Source organism: Ambystoma mexicanum, chromosome 4p (genome assembly GCF_040938575.1).
Source record: "Ambystoma mexicanum isolate Mex_15411 chromosome 4p, UKY_AmexF1_1, whole genome shotgun sequence".
NCBI classification, from domain to species: Eukaryota; Metazoa; Chordata; class Amphibia; order Caudata; family Ambystomatidae; genus Ambystoma; species Ambystoma mexicanum.
Window position 1 is genome coordinate 856,783,887 of NC_090927.1, and position 20,018 is coordinate 856,803,904.

At 45.7% G+C, this 20,018-nt stretch overlaps 1 protein-coding gene across 2 annotated transcripts in view; it reads right to left on the reverse strand.

Annotated features, from left to right (window-relative positions):
• The window catches only part of UFL1 (UFM1 specific ligase 1), a 1,228,658-nt gene that overhangs the window by 931,517 nt on the left and 277,123 nt on the right, over nt 1–20,018 (reverse strand). For both annotated transcript variants that reach the window (XM_069606422.1, XM_069606423.1), the window contains one exon: nt 218–332. In XM_069606422.1, coding sequence (XP_069462523.1) covers nt 218–332 — 115 coding nt within the window. The remainder of the gene's footprint in view (nt 1–217; nt 333–20,018) is intronic.

Consider the following 20,018-nt stretch of genomic DNA (forward strand, 5'->3'; position numbering starts at 1 on the left):
ATCAAGGTGTAATCAGGCAAACATTGCTCTTACTAAATATTTGGATGAAAATGCAAGGAGGGAAATTCTAGGTGGCGCAAAGACTAATACTGCTAGCAGTATAATTTCATGCCAAACGTATTGCCCCTTAACAGTTGGCAAAGAGTATGGAGGACATTAGAACGTTAACAAGTTACAAACTAGGTTTCAGTCAATGGTAAGATCACAAAGTAATTACCTCCGCCAAGAAATCTCCAGGAAGATCATACACCTTGCAAAGTTCAGAAATTGTCACCTGCCCGGTCTCCTGCAGCTTATCATTCACCTCTTCAGCTATCTGATCCAGATAGTTGCTAGAAATAAGCAAAACCAGCATTAGTACTAATTGCGAGTGCTTTTAAAAAAAACATACTGTGATCAATGCCTCAAACAATGTATCTACCCCCGTTTTAAATATTCACCTATTTGCTTTTGAAACCAGCATTTTTAAAGGATGGGACTTGGGCTACTTTTAATGGGTGAATGTTGTTATATTTGGATCCAGAATATAGGACATGTTACAAGCTGGGCACATTTTTTAAATTATTTTCATTCTATTATGTCGTTAGTGAAATTATCTAACAGTTTGTGAATTGGTGAACATTTTTAAACATGTAATCATTGGTGTTATCTGTTTCTGTGGATATTCTCTTTTTTAATTGTGTATGTTTTTGTATGAAACTTGAATAAACCCACACACTAATCACCCTACTACACTGAAGTGTCCTTGCAAGCAAACTGTTTTACTAATTAGAAAACCGACCAGAACAATGTAAAAACAAATAGAATATATCACAGCCTCATAAATAAATGCCTAACAAATGTATACAAGACTGATTCAATGAATATGTTTTCCCTTTAAAAAAAACTAGTGAACAGTCATCACACAAGAACTGGTCTGCCACTCCATTTTAATTATCAAAAACGAATGCCCAGCAGTGGCATAATTTCTTTGTGTGGCAACAATCCATTTCCTAACAGTAAGCTACAGGTGAGCTCCGCCATAATGCTATTATGAATTCCTGTAAACACTCAACAGTAATGTGCCATCCGTTGGACCTCCAACAGTTTCTTAAACAACCACTGCACAGGACTACAGAGTTTGACTGTAAAAACCCAACCTTATGCCTTATTATCAAGGTGCAGAGGGCCCTGTAGTTGGAACATTCTTCCTGCGACTCGCAGTTTTGTGAGCCTTGTGGAGACCCATATGCTTGAGCAATAACGCCTGGCCCATAGTTGTGAAACGCTAGCCATTTTATGTGCGACTCTTGTGTATAAGGGAGCTCAGTATCACTGCTCACATCACTCATATATGTTCAATATTATATGCCTTATGTGTAAGCATCACTTTGTTACTTATTGTTATATATTGGCTTACATTTAGAAATGCTCATGTTTCATGTATGGAACACATTGCATCAAATGTGCGGAAGAACATCTGCACAGCTCGTCTGGGTAGGGGAAATTGCACAGTTAATGTGGAAGACAAACGCTCAGGGAGGCAGTGTTTCACAGAACACATCAAGGAGATATTGCAAAGGGGAAATTAAATATACACAGCTCATAAGGAGGCGGAAATATGAAAAACTCACAAAGGGCAACTATTCATTAATGCATCTCATTGTCTATGAGATAACACTCGTAACCCTTTGGTCAAATGCATTCCCATTGATGAATGTTATGCATAAACAATTCTATATATTTCGTTTGTGAAGAAGCAAAATAGTTTATGTCCGTGTAGGAGCAACATGTTAACGCTTTGTGAGCACTTGATTTCATTGGTTGTTTAGCAGCAATAATTCAGGATATATTCCAAGCATAATCACATGGCCACTTGTAGGATTCATAGAGAAGTAAAACTTAATGTATCATGCAGGGCAAGCAATGCATGGGACATGTGGTGCAAATACCTCATGACATTTAAAAGAATATATTTATGCATCCTGAACTGATTTATTTCAGTGCCTAATGTAGAATCAATATTGCACAGCTCGGGTGGGCAAAGTATGAAAAATTACCTTCCTGGTGATTCAGATGCACCTGCATCAACAGGCGGGCCAGGAAAACTGGCTCCAAAAGACCAGATGTCACTTAATAAAAAATTAATGTCAGGTTCACGTGTGCATGTATTCACCCTTGCACTGACCCCAGCCACTCTACCCACACTTATTTTTTATTTTTAAATTTTTTTATTGATTTTCAACATAATTTACAGACTTGAAAATAACATCAAGTTATACATTTCCTTCTTTATGTCGGTTCAAACCCCACCACGCCCCTCTCTTCCCCTCCCCAGCCTATACCACTTGCCATGTCTACCTGCCCAGCGCATCAGCCTGCATGAACCAATCTTCATATCGCTACTCTGCGGATTGTGTTGGAGCGTGCGCCTGGGACTGGGTGTCCTCCTGTGCAGGGACTATCAGTTCTTTTAACATATGTTTCCAGGCCCCTAAGTCTATGTGTTGTTCCTCTTGGCCCAGACGGGATGCTTCCTGCCACGCCCCAGTCTCGGCCGATGACCACTTCGGGAGGTCTCGCAGCCACATGCTTATCGATGGACTATTGCATGCTTTCCAACCCATTGCTATCCTACGCTTCGCTAAAATGTACGCTAGGTCCCTCAATTTGCTGACATGCCTCGCATGTTTTGGTCTAGGAAAGATTCCTAGCGAACACGCCGTGGGTGAAATCGAATCAGTTGTTAAGCCGACCCTAGCAAGGGTCTGGCCCACTTCTTCCCAATACTGGCGTATCTTCGTACAGGCCCAGAACATATGCACCAGGTCTGCATTGATCAAGCCACATTTCTGACAAGATTGTTCTGTTGTTCTGCTGAATTTAGCAATTTTCTTCGAGGTTAAGTATGCTCTGTGGGTGTCGTATAATTAAATCAGCTGTTCACATTTCTGGATACTTTTTTGTGGCAACGCACGGCTCTGCCTCACGCCATGTCCGGCAGCTGCTCTTGCAAGTCTGCTTCCCAACTATGCCTAATCTGTATTAGGTTGTATTCTGGCCTTGTTGTTAGTAACTCGTATAGTCTGGATACTGTGTGTTCCCCCTCGGCAATGTTATAGAGTGTTTCAATTGTTTCATCTTCCAACAAAACTCTATCCACTCCCGGCCATTTTAGCTTCATACTATGGAGGAGTGAGGCGTGTATCATGTGTTGCCCTTCTTGTATGCCTAGTTCTGAAATGACTGCACGAAAAGACATCATTCGCCCCTCTCTTAGTATATCGGCTAATGTCACCACCCCTGTAGGTTCCCAGTATTTCCTGACATTCAACCTAAGTTGTGCATCTTCACACTTGAGTGTCACCTTTGGGATCTGGGGTGAGTAAGGTGATTCTCTGCTCAGAAAGCAGCAAGCTCTTTGCCACATCGTCTCACCTAACTGCAGCAACAGTGGGGGACCGGGAATCCGGGATGCTGTGGTCCACACCATTTCCTTCAAAAAGAATGGGGTGCATGCTGGTTGTAGTAACTCAGTATCTTGGGTCTGTTCATCTGACAACCAATGCGTGACAAATTGGATACCCTTCGAAATCCGGCACTCTTATACCTCCCTGTTCATATGGTCTCTCCAATTTCTCCAACAACATTCGACATCTCGAGTTGCTCCATAGGAAACTGCGGCAGGTGATGTTCAGAGTCCAAAAAAAGGTTTTAGGGATGTTATAAGGCATATTTGAAAAATAATGGAGCAGCCTTGGAAGTGCCACCATCTTCAATAATGCGGCCCTTCCCATTAATGAAAGCGGCAACTTGGCCCAGAAGTTCATGGACTTCTCTATCTTTTGCCACTCTACCCTCACTTCACCAACCAACAGACCCCCACATCTGTATGTTCTTACCCCCACTGCCAGACAGGGTGTGTGGCTTGCTCTAGGTCATAAGGGATGGTAGGGTGGGTGTTGTGAAAAGGAAATAGCAAGGACTAGAAGAAGCTGAATCACCATGCATGCAATTTTTCAGTTTTCTCTCGCCCCACTCTCTGTCCTTCCAAGCTGGTTGGGATCAGACTATGAAGAAAAGTAATCAGAAAAACAGGTGGAGAGGCAGTTTATACCGCACCGCACACTCAGTGTGGGGAAAGTAATGAGAAAATAATGTTTACTGAAAGCTAGATGAGTGGTGCATGTGGCGGTCCTGCAAAATGTAACTGAACATGCTTGAGAAAAGCAACATATGCTGTGTTAGCCTGGTGAAATGCACCCAAAGCCGCTGCAGACTAAGATCCACCTTTAGTCCATAAGATTTGGAGATGCATGAAACAATACACCTAGCAATAGAAGCAATTTGACGCCTTATTGCCATAGGAAAGTCTGCTGTAGTTTATGAAGAGATGTTTGAATGGTTTTGTCCGTTTTATGTATAAAATGGGCACTCTTGCTACTTCAAGGTTATGCGATATCTCTTCTACTCTACTTGAATGGGTCCTGTAAAAAAGACCGGAAAATTAAACTCCTGGTTAAGATGATAGTCTGCAACCATTTTGGTATGTAATAAAGGAAGAACGTGTAAGAGTACCTGGTCTCTGTAAAGAAAAAGAAAAATCAGATAAGGCTCATTGCACGACATTGCCTGTCATTTTCCAATGCACTTTGGAGAATTTGAAGAAGCCAATGGTTCAAAGGGTTTAATTATGATAGAAGTGAGGGCCACGTTATTGTCCGGCTAGGGGTCAGCTGTCTAATGGGAGGGCGAAGCATCAACATAGCCTCAAAATGAAACTTGATATCATTGAAAAGAGAAAAGGAAACATCTGTTTAATTCAAAGATGCACCAATACCTGAAAAGTAGTATTTACACGTATCCCAAAAAGCCAGAAAGAACATGAAAGACAGATCATCGATTAAGGATATGATAGAATGCTCACCTTTCCCCAAGAGCCAAGGAAAAGGACAGAACCTTAATCATTTACTCTTGTATTGTTTCTTGGGTAATAAAGACATTTCCTCTGAAATGTTGAGATGCCCATAAACAACCTTTCCAGTTTGTTACTCATTTCCCCCCCCCCCAACGTCGAGGCCAGCTCCACACACCAGTTCCTAATCCGCACCTGAACCCATGCAAATTGGGGGTACACAAGGTCCCCTTCGTCCCATAGAACGAGAAAGAAGACATGCCTCCAATCTTTGTCTTCATTTTGGATGGGCAGGGCATTTTATACTTAAATGCTCAAAAAGAACGAAGAAGCCCTTTGTTTTCTGAAGGCTCACCCCTAGAGAGGGGTTTACAGGCGAGCTGTGTCATTGACCAGCCCCCCGATTCCACTGCGATGCATCTCTTTCTTAGCGCCCGTTTAATTGCACCTGGTTCAGCCCCGTTGCCGACAACAGTGATGCTAGACTCTGGTGCAACGGGCAACTATATCCCTAACTTATCGGCTGTTACAAGGTCCATATAGTTCAAACTATATGGACCTTGTAACAGCCGATAAGTTAGGGATACCCAAATTAAGAAAGGGTAAACCAGAACCTATTAGAGCTTTTGATGGGACAGACCTGTCTTCAAGTTTGGTCCTCCACCAAACCGTGCTTCTATCCAGGTCATTGCATTCGTACCACCAAGAGGATATTACATTTGATCTCATCGCCGCCCTACATTTTGGTATTATACTGGGCATCCCCTGGCTCCAACTCCACCACCCCCATATAGACTGTGTTGCAAGAACTATGGAGTTCAACTCTTCTTACTGTCTCAATCAGTGTCGCTTATAGTCTACACCTCCTCTGCTTGCTGGCGTCTTTTGTCTGCAAGACATTATCTAGGAGCCATAGCCCCTGCTTACCCACTGAATATGAAGGCTACTAGGATGTATTCGATAAGAAAGAAGCAGAACACTAACCTCCTCATCGCACATACGATTGTCCCATTGACTTTGTTGAGAATGCTGTGATACCAACAGGTAGAGTGTATTCCCGCACTGAACAAGAGGACCAGATATTGAAAGAGTACATCGACACTGCCCTTCACAACGGTTTTATCCGTGCGTCGTCTCCTGCTGCCAGTCCTCTGTTTTTTGTTCCTAAGCGAGAAGGTGGCATTAGACCATGCATCGATTACCAGAAAATCCATCAAATCACCATAAAAAAATATGTTACCCCATTCCTCTCATGTCCGATCTCTTAAACCAGCTTCATGATGCCGTATTGTTTACCGAGTTAGATCTACGGGGGGCCTACAATCTGGTTCGCATAAGACACGGAGATGAGTGGAGGATGTTCTTTTGCTCTTGTTATGGCCTCTACGAATACCTCGTAATGCGCTTTGGCTTATGTAACACACCAGCCACCTTCAAATGTTTCATGAACGAGATCTTCCAGGATATTGACACATATGTAGTCATATATCTGGACGATATACTCATATTTTCTTCCTCCTACCTACAACATGCGAAGCATGTTCAGGAAGTTCTAGAACGATTACAAAAATACTCCCTGTATGCCAAACCAGAAAGGTGCATATTCCACACCCAGGATGTTGAGTTTTTAGGATTCCTTCTTACCGCACAAGGCACCCACATGAGCACCATCAAGGTGAGGGTCGTGTTAGATTGGCCAGCCCCTCTACTCTGAAACAGCTACAGGCCTTTCTTGGTTTTTCCAATTTCTATATGCTGTTCATTAGAGGTTTCTCTTCCATTGTGGCTCCCTTAACACGGCTCACTAGTCCATCCGTACCGTACTTTTGGTCTTCTGAAGCACAAAGAGCTTTTGACACATTAAAGGAAGCATTTGTCTCTGCACACGTGTTGCAACACCCAGACCCAAACCCAAACACGCCTTTCATCATGGAGGCGGATGTTTCTTCCTTTGCAGTTGGAGGCATGCTATCACAAGAATGCCATACGACTGGTCGAGTACACCTAGTAGCCTATCACTCACGGAAGCTCATCACCACTGAACAACACAATACAGTTACTGAAAAAGAACTCCTGGCCATAAAAGATGCATTTAGAGTCTGGTGAAACCAATTGTTGGGTGGAGAATTCCTGTTCACTGTTTATACAGATCATTTAAATCTAAGTGATTTAGCCTCTCTAAAATGCACAATCAGTAGACAAGTACGATGGCATCTCTTCTTTTCTGCCTTTGACTTTGTTATTAAGTACAGCCCTGCTAAGGAAAATGGAAAGGCTGATGCCCTACCTCAAAGTCAGGGGGGGGGGGGTTGTTACCCACCACACCTGAGTACATGTTACAAAAGAAACACTTTGACTGTGCCTGTACCGTCCCGAATTCCCTGGTCTCAGACATCCGCTCCTGGGTCCTCACACAAAAAAAAACGATCTTGCTGAATGAAATGCTGAAATACTGGAGGGACTACCATACATACCCAACGCTTGTATATTCCCACTGTCCCACTAAGACATCAGGCGTTACAATGGTCCCATGATGCTAAATTCGGTGCACATCCAGGGCAACAAAAAAAACTTATCTCTGTTACAACACCGGTGCTGGTAGGCAAATATGGCCAAGGACTTAACGACTTATATCGCCACTTGCGCTATCTGCACTCAAAGACAGACAGACAAAGCTCCTCCTCTGGGTAAAGTATTGCTGCTACCCGTGCATCACAAACAATGCTATATGGTATCCATGGATTCCATCACTGACCTACCACCTGAACACAAGTATGACACAGTGTGGGTGGTTGACTGTTTTTCCAAAATGGCCCGTTTTGTCCCTCGTAAAGGACTCCCTTCGGCTCCATTTGTACCTCCGTCATGTTTTTTATTTTTTTGGTCTACCTTCAGTGATCGTCTCCGATCGAGGGTCTCGGTTCACCTCCCGTTTCTGGCAAGCTCTTACACAAATGTTGGGAATAGAGGCACGTTTCTCTTCAGCATACCACCCAGAAACGGACGGTCAAATAGAGGTTAAACCAAACCCTGGAGCAAAACCTCAGATGTCTCTGCCTACAACATCAAGTCACTTGGTTCGATCTGCTCCATATCGCTGAATTTGCATACAATAATGCAATCCTTTCAGCAACAGGATAATTACATTTTTACGTCCTATATGGTTAGCATCCTCGCATATTGCCAAATCTGGATCCTCCTGCTTCCGATACACCCGCTGCAGACACCAGTTATTCACACATCCAGCAAATAGACTCTCTCACTAAACAACATTTGCTGGCTGCACAGGAAAGGATGCGTTCATATGCAAATCGGCATAGACGTGAGTCTCCGGTCTGTACAATCAGTGAGCCGCACTGGTTGGCCACTCGATATCTACGTGTCCATGGAACCTGGAAACTGGTTCCCCGCTTTGTTGGATCATACAAAATCACGCAAGTAATTGATCCTGTTGCTTTCGGTCTTGCCATTCCAACAACCTGGCGTATACATGATATGATATGATATATATGATATGATATGGCATGTATAACGCGCCTATACACGTGTTTCAAGTTGCGACGCGGCAAAGGGGGGGAACAGAGGGAAAACAGAGACAGCGATCCCACTAGGCCGAGTGTCATTCAGATCACGCAAGTGCAGTGGAAGGGGTAGAGGAAAAGTGCGGAGTGGGAGGTGGGAAGGGGACAGTGCAGTACAAGGGTTAGTAGAATGAATAACAATAAGAGAATTAGGGCCAGCTGGTAAGTGCAGACATCTGGAGGTGTCAAGTGCTGGTGGGGGGCTGTAGGGATACAGAAAACAGTCCCCAAGTGCGGGGGTTGCGAGGGAGCAGTGTGTAACTGGCAGGGAAGGGGACCTGGGCCCGAGATCAGAGGGTGGCCAGGTAACCAGTCCAGTTTCAGCCAGTAATTCAGCAAGGGAGAGGAGGAGAGAAAGCAGAAGCAAAGAGGAATGTTTTGAGGTGCTTCCGGAACCGGAGATGGTTCTCCTCAAGTTTCAGGGAGGCTGGGAGGCTGTTCCAGAGGGAGGCCGCAGCTGAGGAAAGAGATCTACCACCAACTGTTGCTCGGAGAAGCGACTGACCCTGAGGGAGTTGGAGGTGGATGAGTGAAGAACTTGAGATTTAGGAAGAGAGAGTTGAAGGTATTGAGGCCCCAGGCCCCAGAAGGCCTTGTGGACAATACAGAGGGTTTTGAACTTAATCCTCGCAGCCATTGCGAGCCAGTGCAGAGATTTCAGTCCTGGAGAGATACGATCCCTGGGGTTGAGGCCAAGGACAAGTCTTGCAGTCCTGTTCTGGATGAGTTGCAGAGGGCAGAGGGTAGAAGCAGGCAGATTTAGAAGGAGGCTGTTGCAGTAGTCCAGCCTAGAGAGAACCAGAGCTCTAGAGACATTGAGCTTCTGGGGGAAGGAGAGGAAAGGAAGAATACCTCTAAGGAGGTGCCGCTGGCAGTGAGACTTCCTAGAGACGTCAGAGATGCGAGGAGAGAAGGAGAGTGTGGAGTCGAATATGACCCCGAGGTTTTTTACCTCGCAAGTGGGAGCAGGAGGAGGGCCAAGAGAGGCCGGCCTGAGAGAGACAGGAAAGGAGGGAGCAGGTGTGCCGATGAGGAGAATTTCAGTCTTACTGGCATTAAGGCAGAGATCATTGGCGGCACACCACTCCTGGATAGCACACAGGCAGTCCGAAATGAGAGTCTAAGAAGAGGTGGCCAAAGGTAGACTGAAAATGAGCTGAGTGTCATCCGCATAGCACTGGAAGTTGGGGCAGAGAGCGGCAATGCGGTGGGCAAGAAGTGCCAGGGTCTGGTTGAACAGCCAGGGAGAGAGGTTAGAGCCCTGAGGGACACCACAGGTAGAGATAAAGATAGAGGAGAGGAGAGGAAGGACCCAAGTTGGACCTGAGAGGGTCGATCAAAGAGGAAAGAACTCAGCCACGCCAGGGCCTGACCAGTGATACCCAATTTATCACACAGACGGTTGAGCTGGATGGCATGGTTGACCGTGTCAAAGGCAGAAGAGAGATCAAGCAGGATGAGGACACAGGGGGTGTTGGAATCAAGGTTTGAGGGCAGGTCTTTACGGATGTTCAGTAAAGCAGTTTGTGCTTCTGGCAGCTCTGAAGCCAGGCTGATGATCATGAAGACAACCAACAGATTCAGTTTGAAGATTAAGCTGGGAGATGGCCAGCTTTTCCACGAGTTTGCCCAAGAAGGGAGTGATGGAGACTGGGCAATAGTTAGCCGAACAGGTCGGGTCAGCAGAGGGTTTCTTAAGAAGAGGGTGCACAAGGGAGTGCTTCAGAGGGGACGGGAAGACTCCAGTGGCGAAGGAGCGGTTGCAGATGTTGGTCAGAGCAGGAGCCAGGGAATCAATGTGGTCCTTGATGGTTTTGGAGGAACAGGGATGAACCTGTTTTGATTAGACTTTCGAACCTCGTCTGGGGAGAACAGGGGAAAGGCCGACGTCTTTCATGGCTCCCTCTTAAAACCCTATAAGCCTTCCATTCGCCTCCAGCTCCATCCAGTTCCAATTCAAGTAGGATTGGATGGGGAACATTAGGTACAACGCATTTTAGCCTCTCGAGTGTGCAGGGGTCGCCTGCAGTACCTCATTGATTGGAAGGGTTATGGTCCGGAAGAACGATCATGGGAATCTTCATTCAACATTCATGCCCCGTACCTTCTGGCTCAGTTACATCGTACTCACCCTTTGGCACCGCAGGCCTTGGGCAGGGGGTCTGTAACAACCAATGTAGTGCGCCGTGATTGGCATCTGCCGTGGTGCATGGTATTAGAATAATTGTTTGTTTTTAATTGATCGGATGGCACATTTGACCGAATTTGGCCAGTACCATTCGATCGATTAACAACAAACAATTAGGGTAATACATACCCCACATGTCAAGCGAGGGTTGCGGGGGTATCCCCCGCTTACTATGATCGGTATGTATTAGCCTTGTGGGGTTGCAGAGGTGTCCCCGCTTCCTCAACATTGCAGGTGGGGGGACTGGGAAAGAAAAAAGAAAAAGAAGAAAAAGGGACCCTGCGGCGTCAGATCTGACCCGCATTCGAGTGACAGATCTCTCGCCGCAGGGGTGAAGGGGACCAGGCGGCGAGCAAACATGTAAGTAGGGGAGGGGGATGGGGGTAGGAGGTGTGGGTCGGTGTGAGCGTGTTTGATCCTCTTATAATTGATCGCATGCGGGCAGTTTGTTTTCGGACAGTTTGTCGCGATCAATTATCAGACGATCAAACACCACAAAACCATGGTGCATACTGCAGCAACGGGTGGCAAGCTGGAAACTACAGCATCCAGCTGCCCTAGAGCGATGTGCTCCGCATCCCGTTGGACATCCAAACATACGTTCTATCACGGGACGAGGCGCCACAAGGAAGCAGCTGATTGCTCGCCACCCTCGATATAGAGCCGGCAGTTGCAATCATCCAGTGCTTCACAGCTGACCGGTTGCCTTTGTGTTCCTGTGTACCTTGTTGTTTCTTTACTGATTCCCTGTGCACTCGACCTTGGACTTCCTTGACCTTCCTCTAGATTACTGTTTTATGGATTTGTTTGCCCGATACTTTGGATTGCCCAGCTCTTGACCTACTTTGACCTAGCTCTTGGATCTTGATTTGAACTTGTTTGCCTGGATTACCTTTGTTTTTGCCCCTTATTTCTGCTCTCTGGGGGTCTTTTGAGAACAGGACTGCCTTGCTGTTCTTGGAACCAGAACTCTGCCAGTTTGGATTGCTTGAGCTTCTTCTCCCTTTTCGATTCCAACTCCAAGACTTCATTGCCTGCCTTTTCCGGTCTCCCTGACTCCTTCCTGGGGACCTGGCCTGTCCCCCATTTCTGGAACTGCGCTACATACCCTCAAGATCCCAACTGGAAAGCAAACACGTATATCAGGATTGATTGGGGGTAGTGGGTTCATATACTCACCTTGTACTAATCTTACCTTTTGCTATCTTTTCAGCTCCTGTAAGAGGGTGCTCTGCACCTTTGTTGGCCTTTTGATCAATCATCCTTCAGGGCTTATATTTGAGGCGTTGACGGGGCTATTGAGTTGAAGGAATTCTGTCAACCAGCCTGAGATTCCGCACATGGTCGGCAAGTCTAACAATACCACTTTGGAAGGTCTAGTAAAAACTCAGTTGGCGGTCCAACAGAGCCATACGCAGGTGGTACTGGAGAGAGCTCGGTCACATTTGACGGAAGATCACTTGGACCACTTGAAACTCCAAACCTATTTAATAGAAGGGTTTTTCCGGCCTGGAATGGATGCAGATATTAAAACTATAATACAGGCATGTATGAGTTGCCAGAAAACTAGCACTCCTATACTATCTGCCTGTTCCACCAATGGATTACAATCCCAAGACGCAGAGGCTGTCCTAGCATTTGTTTGCAGGTCAGCTCTAAAAAGTAGGAGTCCTTCAGAAAACACTAACTTTCCCAACCAGGTAGATCATTATGTAGGAGTAGCTTTTCAGGCTTTAAACTCACAGGCCATCCTCCCCATCAAGAAGTCCGTAGAGGGGAATGATTTCCATCTTTTTTGTCCCCACAACTGTTAAGTGCCGGAGAGAGACAAAATAATAATCTCTTTGGGTTTACAGCTTAATTTTCCTTATGGCATGGGCATCTATGTACTACCCCCTAGAGGAAAATGATGAAGAATACAGCCTCTACTCTCATGGGGAGAGGAACTGAAGTTTGCTATTTTGAATTTTTCTGATGACCCCATTGAGATCAAACAGTGTCAGTTGGTAGGAATGTTAAGGTATGAAATCTTATGGGAACTGTGAGAAAGCTAAATGTGTCTCACTTACTAGTCCCGGGGATCTGTCATCCAGTTGGCCAGGACACGGCAATCACTATTGGATCCAGTCCCTGCGGGTGGACCAGTGCAGGAGAATCTCCTGGATGGGGGGGGGGGGTCCTCTGGGAGTGGAAGTGGGACACCATCGGGTGAGAGACGGTATTCCCCCTTCGTACCACATAGGATACTCAGAAACTCTACACCACCCTCCTCCCTTTCCGACACAAAAACTTTTGCACAGTACGAAGACAACAGACTAACCCCAAAGCCTGACATGTCCCAACACAAGGGTCAGGCAAAGTCAGGCAACTGTCCAGAATCACTCACACCCGACGGCCCTTTCCCTTCCCCACAGGGATAAAAGGTGGAGCAAGAGAGCACACAACGAGCAAGGTAAACCATATGATGAGACAGCTATCCAAGTACGCCAGTTCAAGAGGAGGAGAAAGACGGAGAGAACCGAAGGGCTGACAAGGAGAGAAGTGACTTTGCCTTTGAAACCTTGAAGCATATCATTGCGTACTGCTCTGGACTGCATGCGCAACGTTGTAAATATTTTGCACACTGTTTTAATATCTTGAGAGATATTGAGAATGAGGTATTCTGGATACAAGTATTTGGTACTAAACGAATGTCTGTATGAAAAGCTACTATTGGCTTTTTATTGAGTTCAAACTCAATAACACCGGAGGTTTAGGAGAAACATCTCTTAAATTATGAGATGTGTTACTCTGATGCTAACTGATATTTTATTAATTTTCTTATCTATGTATGATCTCATTTTCTTTTTTTTCTTATATACTGTATTTTTATCTGGAATTGTACATAAGCTCTTGACAATGCATAATGAGGCATGTAATAATTGTGATTTATTTGGTTGTTCGATGTAATTCTTTTTCTATTTCAGTAAATTGAAAGGTTGTTTTTTCAGCCAAACAATTAAATAAAAGAATTTAAAAAAGAAGAATGACTTTGCCTTTTCCGACCTCGGCCCGCTGAGCCTCCATGAAAGGAATCATAAGACTGCAAACAATAGCCAGCGTGTGTTGCAGCAGATGTCAACGGTACGTGTAGCCCTCCGAAGCTGATAAATCATGACAGGGAGAGACGTTTGCTACCGTGGTACCGTCCTCGACTTCAGACGAAAGAAAACCCAAGCGGTTCATCACAGCCGGTGAATCGAGGGGAGAACCGATAAGAAACCGAACTGTGTTGAACGAAAGTTGCAAAGAGTAAAGTAAAAGTGAAATTAAAGAACTATTAACTCTTCAAGGGAAAATCAGCTGCAGCAGGGTCCAGCACCACATGGGTGCTCACTTGTGTGACTCTGGTTAATTGCCCCCACGGTTGAAACTACCAAAACCAGAAGGCCAAAGGAGAGCCGCAAGAGAAAAGTCAAAATTGTCATACAGCGGTCTAGCAAAATACTCTGTACAGTCGACAAGTCTTTGACCAGCAAACCATTGGAAAACTAAGGGAAGCGAATCCTGCATAGTGAGAAGGTAAAAGGAACTGTAAGATTGGCAAGAGTGAACCCGACGGAGGGATGCCTGCAGAGCGGGGCGAAGCATGATGCCCAATTAACATTGTATTGACAAAAAATGAACCCAACAGAGGGATGTCCACAGTGAACTGTTTAAAAAGACATTAAGATTCGTGAAGGCGAAAGATGAAAATATCTTTGAATACAAGCCATAGTGAACCGAACTGAGGGAGGGTGACATTCACGAGTGGTCTCAGCCCAGAAGAGGGGGACCCAGGGGTGAAGAATCTTCACCTCAAAAGGGAGGCAAACAGCCGAGAAGGGTCTGAGCTCCAGGGGTGAAAAGCCATCACCCACTGACAAGTGAATGTACCAGATAAAGTTGTTATACATAGAAGTCATAGTGAGCCTGACTGAGGGAGGCTGATCATCGAGAGGGGACTGAACCTGGAAGAGGGGGGGGGGGGCAGGAGTGAAGACTCATCACCCAAGTGCAATCAGAAAATAACTTTTGTTTATTATTTTGAACTTAACAGGCCCTCAGAAGCAAGATACTTAACCACTGAAGGTCCGGATATCGCTAGAAACTTTGTGGATCTGAGCCCAGAAGAGGGGGATCCAGGGGTGAAACGTCATCACCTAACATACGGAAAGAAACCTTTTGTTTATTATTTTTAACACATCAGGTCCTCCGAGGCAAGAGACTTTTTGTAGAAAAGAGACAACCACCAGAGGTCCTGATATCTGTCATGGTCATGAAGTCAGGGGCACAGCCATGCAGGGGTCGCATGCACAGGAGACCTGGGCGGACACTTGCCAGGCTCATGAACAGAAGTAAACAAGAACATCCATTTAACACCAAAAAGCTTTTGTTATGGACATAGCACTTCAGATGCATTAACCTTGAACATTCCATCCATTAAGCAGGATGCATTAACCTTAAACATTCCATCCATTAAGCAGCCCCAAGTGTATACTTGGGTGTGGCTGCTAATGGATTGCCTTTGCACGTGCTCACTCTCTAGGAGTGGCAGGGTGTGGCTGGTAAGCCGGCCCTTATGGGCGTGCCCACGATCCCAGCTATATAAGCTGCCCCGATCCTCAAGACAGACGCTTTGCGTTATTTTGCACTTGCAAGCAGCGCAACGCTCACCGTCACCTGAGGTCAGACTTACCTTTGAAGATCCTGCTTCCTGGACATCCTGCTTGCTGCCAGCATACTTACCAACTGGGGGAAGCTGTTCATACCTGTACATTTCTTCGGCGAACCAAGTATTCATCTTTACACTTTCCGGAAACGCCGAAATCTTCATCTTGGCACCGCAGCACAACACGTTCCATCGTCGACAGCAGCGTCTGCAAGGAAAAACAGAAGACAAAGTTAGACAATCGAAAAAACAGTCAGTTTAAGGTTGTGCTTTGCCATATTTCGCACTTTTCCTTAAACCGTCACTTACCTGCTGTCGAACATTGCTGTACCATCCATCTTCCATCTGGCCGCGTCTGGTGTCTCACAGCTGCATTGAGGCCACATTTCCATCTAAGGGAAGAAAACAAAATAGAGACATTATTGTGGGCATAATTAGGAGCAACATATAAAAGGCGTTAAACAGAACGAACAGCATCACAAGAGCTCAAGAAAGACTTACCAATCATAAGGAGAAGCATAGTCTCACCTGGACTGGACTAATCCTTATCAGGGATCAGTGAAGGAACTAGATCCCATTCGACGCGCCCCTGCCAGAAGTAGCAGGATGGAGAGCTTATCTTCCGTAATTCACAGGAGCAGTATCACCACATACCACCGATCACAGCTTTTCTACTGAGGGAGAGGCCTGAAGGGGGTGATTCAAGTTCAGGGAGGGCTGCAACTGTGCCCTGACGCCTCCGCAGAGACCAGGTGAGCGTAACAATATCTGAGAACAGAACTGTAGTCTTGTGCTGGGAAAGCTCGAGCGTGTGCTGTCCTCCAGAGTCCCGCCTTGTCTCGTGCTCAAAGAGTGGGGAAGGGAGAACACCAGCTACGACATCCTGACATATCATTTGTGAACACTTTTCTTTCTTGTGAACCCTATCCCACACTCTTTTTGTATTCAATTGTAAGGATAGGCAATAGTTTTCATTTTAGTATAGGCCCTTTTATTTGACAAGACGCCACTAGGATTGCCTTATTATTATTTGATGGTCGTAGCTTGCTCCCATCTTAGATTTAGGTTTAGATTAGGCGTTTTTCCAACCTTCCTATACAGTTTAATAAACACCCTTGAACTGTGATCAATTGTGTTTTTTCTATTCTTGATACCATGCCTTCCTTACCTATGGTGTCAGGAATGGGATATGATTCAACTGATAAAAATTGAAACCCATGCTATTAATTGCAATATAATCGAAAGGGAAAATAAAATAGTTGACCTCCTAGGTTCCGACCGCGTATCTGTTACGCTCACCTGGTCTCTGCGAGGACGTTGGGGCACGGATGGAGCCCTCCCTGGATTTGGCTTCCCTGGATCTTGCTTTACCCCTAGCTATGGCGATTTGGTCTGGTCAGGTAGCTGGCAATGCCCTTGGGGGAAAGTAAGAGGCAGTGAGAATTCTGTGACTGAATTGCGATCCCCCTCGAACCCCTCGTGCCAGAATGAGATGCGCAAGTGTTTTCCCATAGCGTCTCACCTGTTATTTTGCAAAGATGAGCTCTCTGTCCTGCTTCTCTTCAGCAGGGGTGCTATAGAAAGACCCAGTTGCTTCACTGGTCCGTATGCATAATGGCCCAGACTGGATGCGACCAATCCTCGTGGGAGGCGAGTGTTGATAACAATGATTATTGTCCGTATTCTTAATAATGTCTTTCTTTTCCCCAATAGGCGATGAAGATGGCTCCGCTGAGTCGCATTGGTGACAGTGTACCCACGCGGTGTCAGAAAGGAATGGAGCAGACCCCACTAGAAGGTAAGTAGGGTTTCTAAATGAAACGCAAGGCTTAGGTGTTGCGCAGCCAAGCGTTAAATGTTTATGCGGTTTCTAACCTTGTGCTGTCTTTATTTCTTGCAGGGATGGCCTGGTGTCGGAAGATGGAGAACGGCTATCCAGGAAGCTGTTCGCGGCTGCGAGATGGAAGAATCGCAAGGATGCCTGATGGGAAGAAGACTTCTGTGTGAATGAAGACTCCGACAGGTGAGGAAGAGGCGCCCAACAGAAGATGGATTCGAGAAGACGGGTAATGTGTGTGCTGAAGATACTGGCGTGAAGCTCGTAGTACTTCAAGCAGTGGTATGGCTGGCTTCAGGTAAGGTGCGCGCTGCGGATGCCAGATCGAGATTGGATGCGCTCCGGGCGATGGCATAGCTGGATCCAGGTAAGGTGCGCGTTGAAGATGTACAGCTGGAATCAGGTAGGTGAGCGCCAAAGATATGAAGCTGGAATCAAAAGATGCAGAGCTGGAGACAAGTAAGAGCTTCAGATGGCGGTAAGCGTTACGCTACATACAGCAGGTTAATAGGAAGCCTCAACATGCGGGTGGGGCCGGCTTAAATAGTCTGGCCCTAGTCACTCCCTTTTACCTCCGCCTTGTGGCCCCACATCAACACTCCCATAGATGATTGTACGTGCCTTCCAATGCTTTCTAATGACCACGCCCGGCCTGGATACACGTGCCTTGGACCCCAAGTGCGCAGAGCACACTTTCTTATGAGCCTGGTGCCAAAGGCGCCAGGACAGAGTCCATTTGGACCCTTTGGAAGGAGGAAATAAGGGCCCTTGGTTAGTGGCCATGACAGTATCCACACTGAAAGAGGTGTTGTCCTCTCAATTACTATTCCCACCTAGTCAACAGGATCTATTTTTTAAAACTCAAGCGCTACTAGACACCCTTCCTATCTCCCATTATAATATCCAGCCTTCGGATTGAATAATCCTCAAAGTTTGACCTGTGTTTTCCTTTATCAGACCCAGTGCTCTGAATCCCCCTCCCGCCAAACATTTTTTTTTTTATACCCAATCTTCATCTGTTGCAGGACCATATGGGTTCAAAACTAATCTACTCACGTCCACTCCTTCGACAGACTACGACTCTGAAGATTCAGAGGATTTTGAAACCTTGTCCAAAGGAATCAAGAGTTGTTTCTTTTCTGATTTGGACACCACAGAGGGAACCCTTAGACCCCCGGAAGAAATGGCGGACTTGGTCAATGTCATCACCCAACTAGCAGCCCATCAAAAACAGGCCAAAAATAGACTCCAAGAAAATGTACCTAAATTAATTGTGTTACAAACAAGGCCTTTACTACCACAGGGCGTACTTTAACTCTACCTTGAAGGCGAAAGATTTAGGATTTTTTTTTTTCTAAGCTTCGAACTCCTGGCCAAACAACTGGGAATGGAAGAGAACCTGCAACAATGCTATTTGGGTCATTGTTGAAAGGGAAACTCCTAACTTCCTATCAAATACTCAGCCTTGCACAGGGAGCCACCTTTCTATCGATCTAGGAAGGGTTGTTAAAAAGAGTAGGGCAGACCTGCAATTTTTAAATCGGCAGAAAATACGGGTCATTAGATTGGACCCGGGAGAAACCCTGCTAGAACTAGGTGAATGTGTTAAAAACACTGTGGCCCTATGGATTAATAACAAGCCCTTACAAGAACTGACCAAGATGATTACCTTAGAACAATGTGCAAATTCCCTATCCCCTTTTTTGAGTGCAAAAGTCAGTTCTTCAATTAAATCGACCTACCCTAGCCATGGCCATAGAAACTGCACAAAACCACTCAGATGCAGCTAAACATTTCAGTTGAATCATCGATGGGAAGAACGGAAGGATCATAAGCCCATCCATCAAACTCAACTTCAGAGAGTAGATAAACAAGGGGGGGATACATAGAATCAAGGAAGGAATACAAAGAGAGACTGATCCGAAGGCTAAGGATGAAGGTATAAAGGAGGAATTAAAAGGAAGCAGACCACCTCCTCGGATCTTCTTTTCATGTAAAGAAACAGGGCATCCAGCTAGACGCTGTCAAAAGAATATAAAAGATTAACCTATGAAAATAGGCTGTTTGAAGGGAGAAGATTGGAAAGAACCAGATGAAGTGCTAGAGACCTTTAGCATTTGTTTCTGCCAAACTTTTACCGAGATCACATATGAAAAGGCTTGGGTGAATGGGAGGCAGGCAAGGGCCTTGATCAACTCAAGTAGTTTTCCAGCATGTGTCTGGCATGGATTCACAACCTCATGCATATTCCCTGTCGTCAGGCCTGGAATCCTCGGTAAAAGAAAAACTGTTTCACTTTCACTTACAAACTGTATTTCTCCTATAAACCAATCACTGTCCTCTAGGTGATACTGCCCCCAGCCAATGACAGTCCTCACCCTAAAGCCCTCCTCTGGCAGCCATCGTCAGATTTGGTAAGTACCTAAGGTGGTAGCATGACCAAGAAGAGGCGCAGAGGGGTAGGAAGGAGGCTTTGCATGCACATTTGTCCAGGCCCATGCTGGAGAACAATAGTTGCAGGTAAGTAACATGTTCCTTCTCCAGCATGGGGTCTGGCATGTATTCACATGCTCTTGAATCCCACACGCTAACCACCTCAGATACCACTCCTCCACCCAAACTCCAGCTTCCCTACTCCATAGTCCAGCATGCTAATACAGGCTACAGGCCACACTGATCCACTCTCCATTTCCAGTCCACACAACTCCTCCGCCAACACACTCCTGAAAGGGGCGTTACTAAATGTGCGTTTACTAGGTGCACATGCCACAGACGTACACAACCTCATCTTCGAATACCAACTAGATTTCTTAGCAATGACTGATACC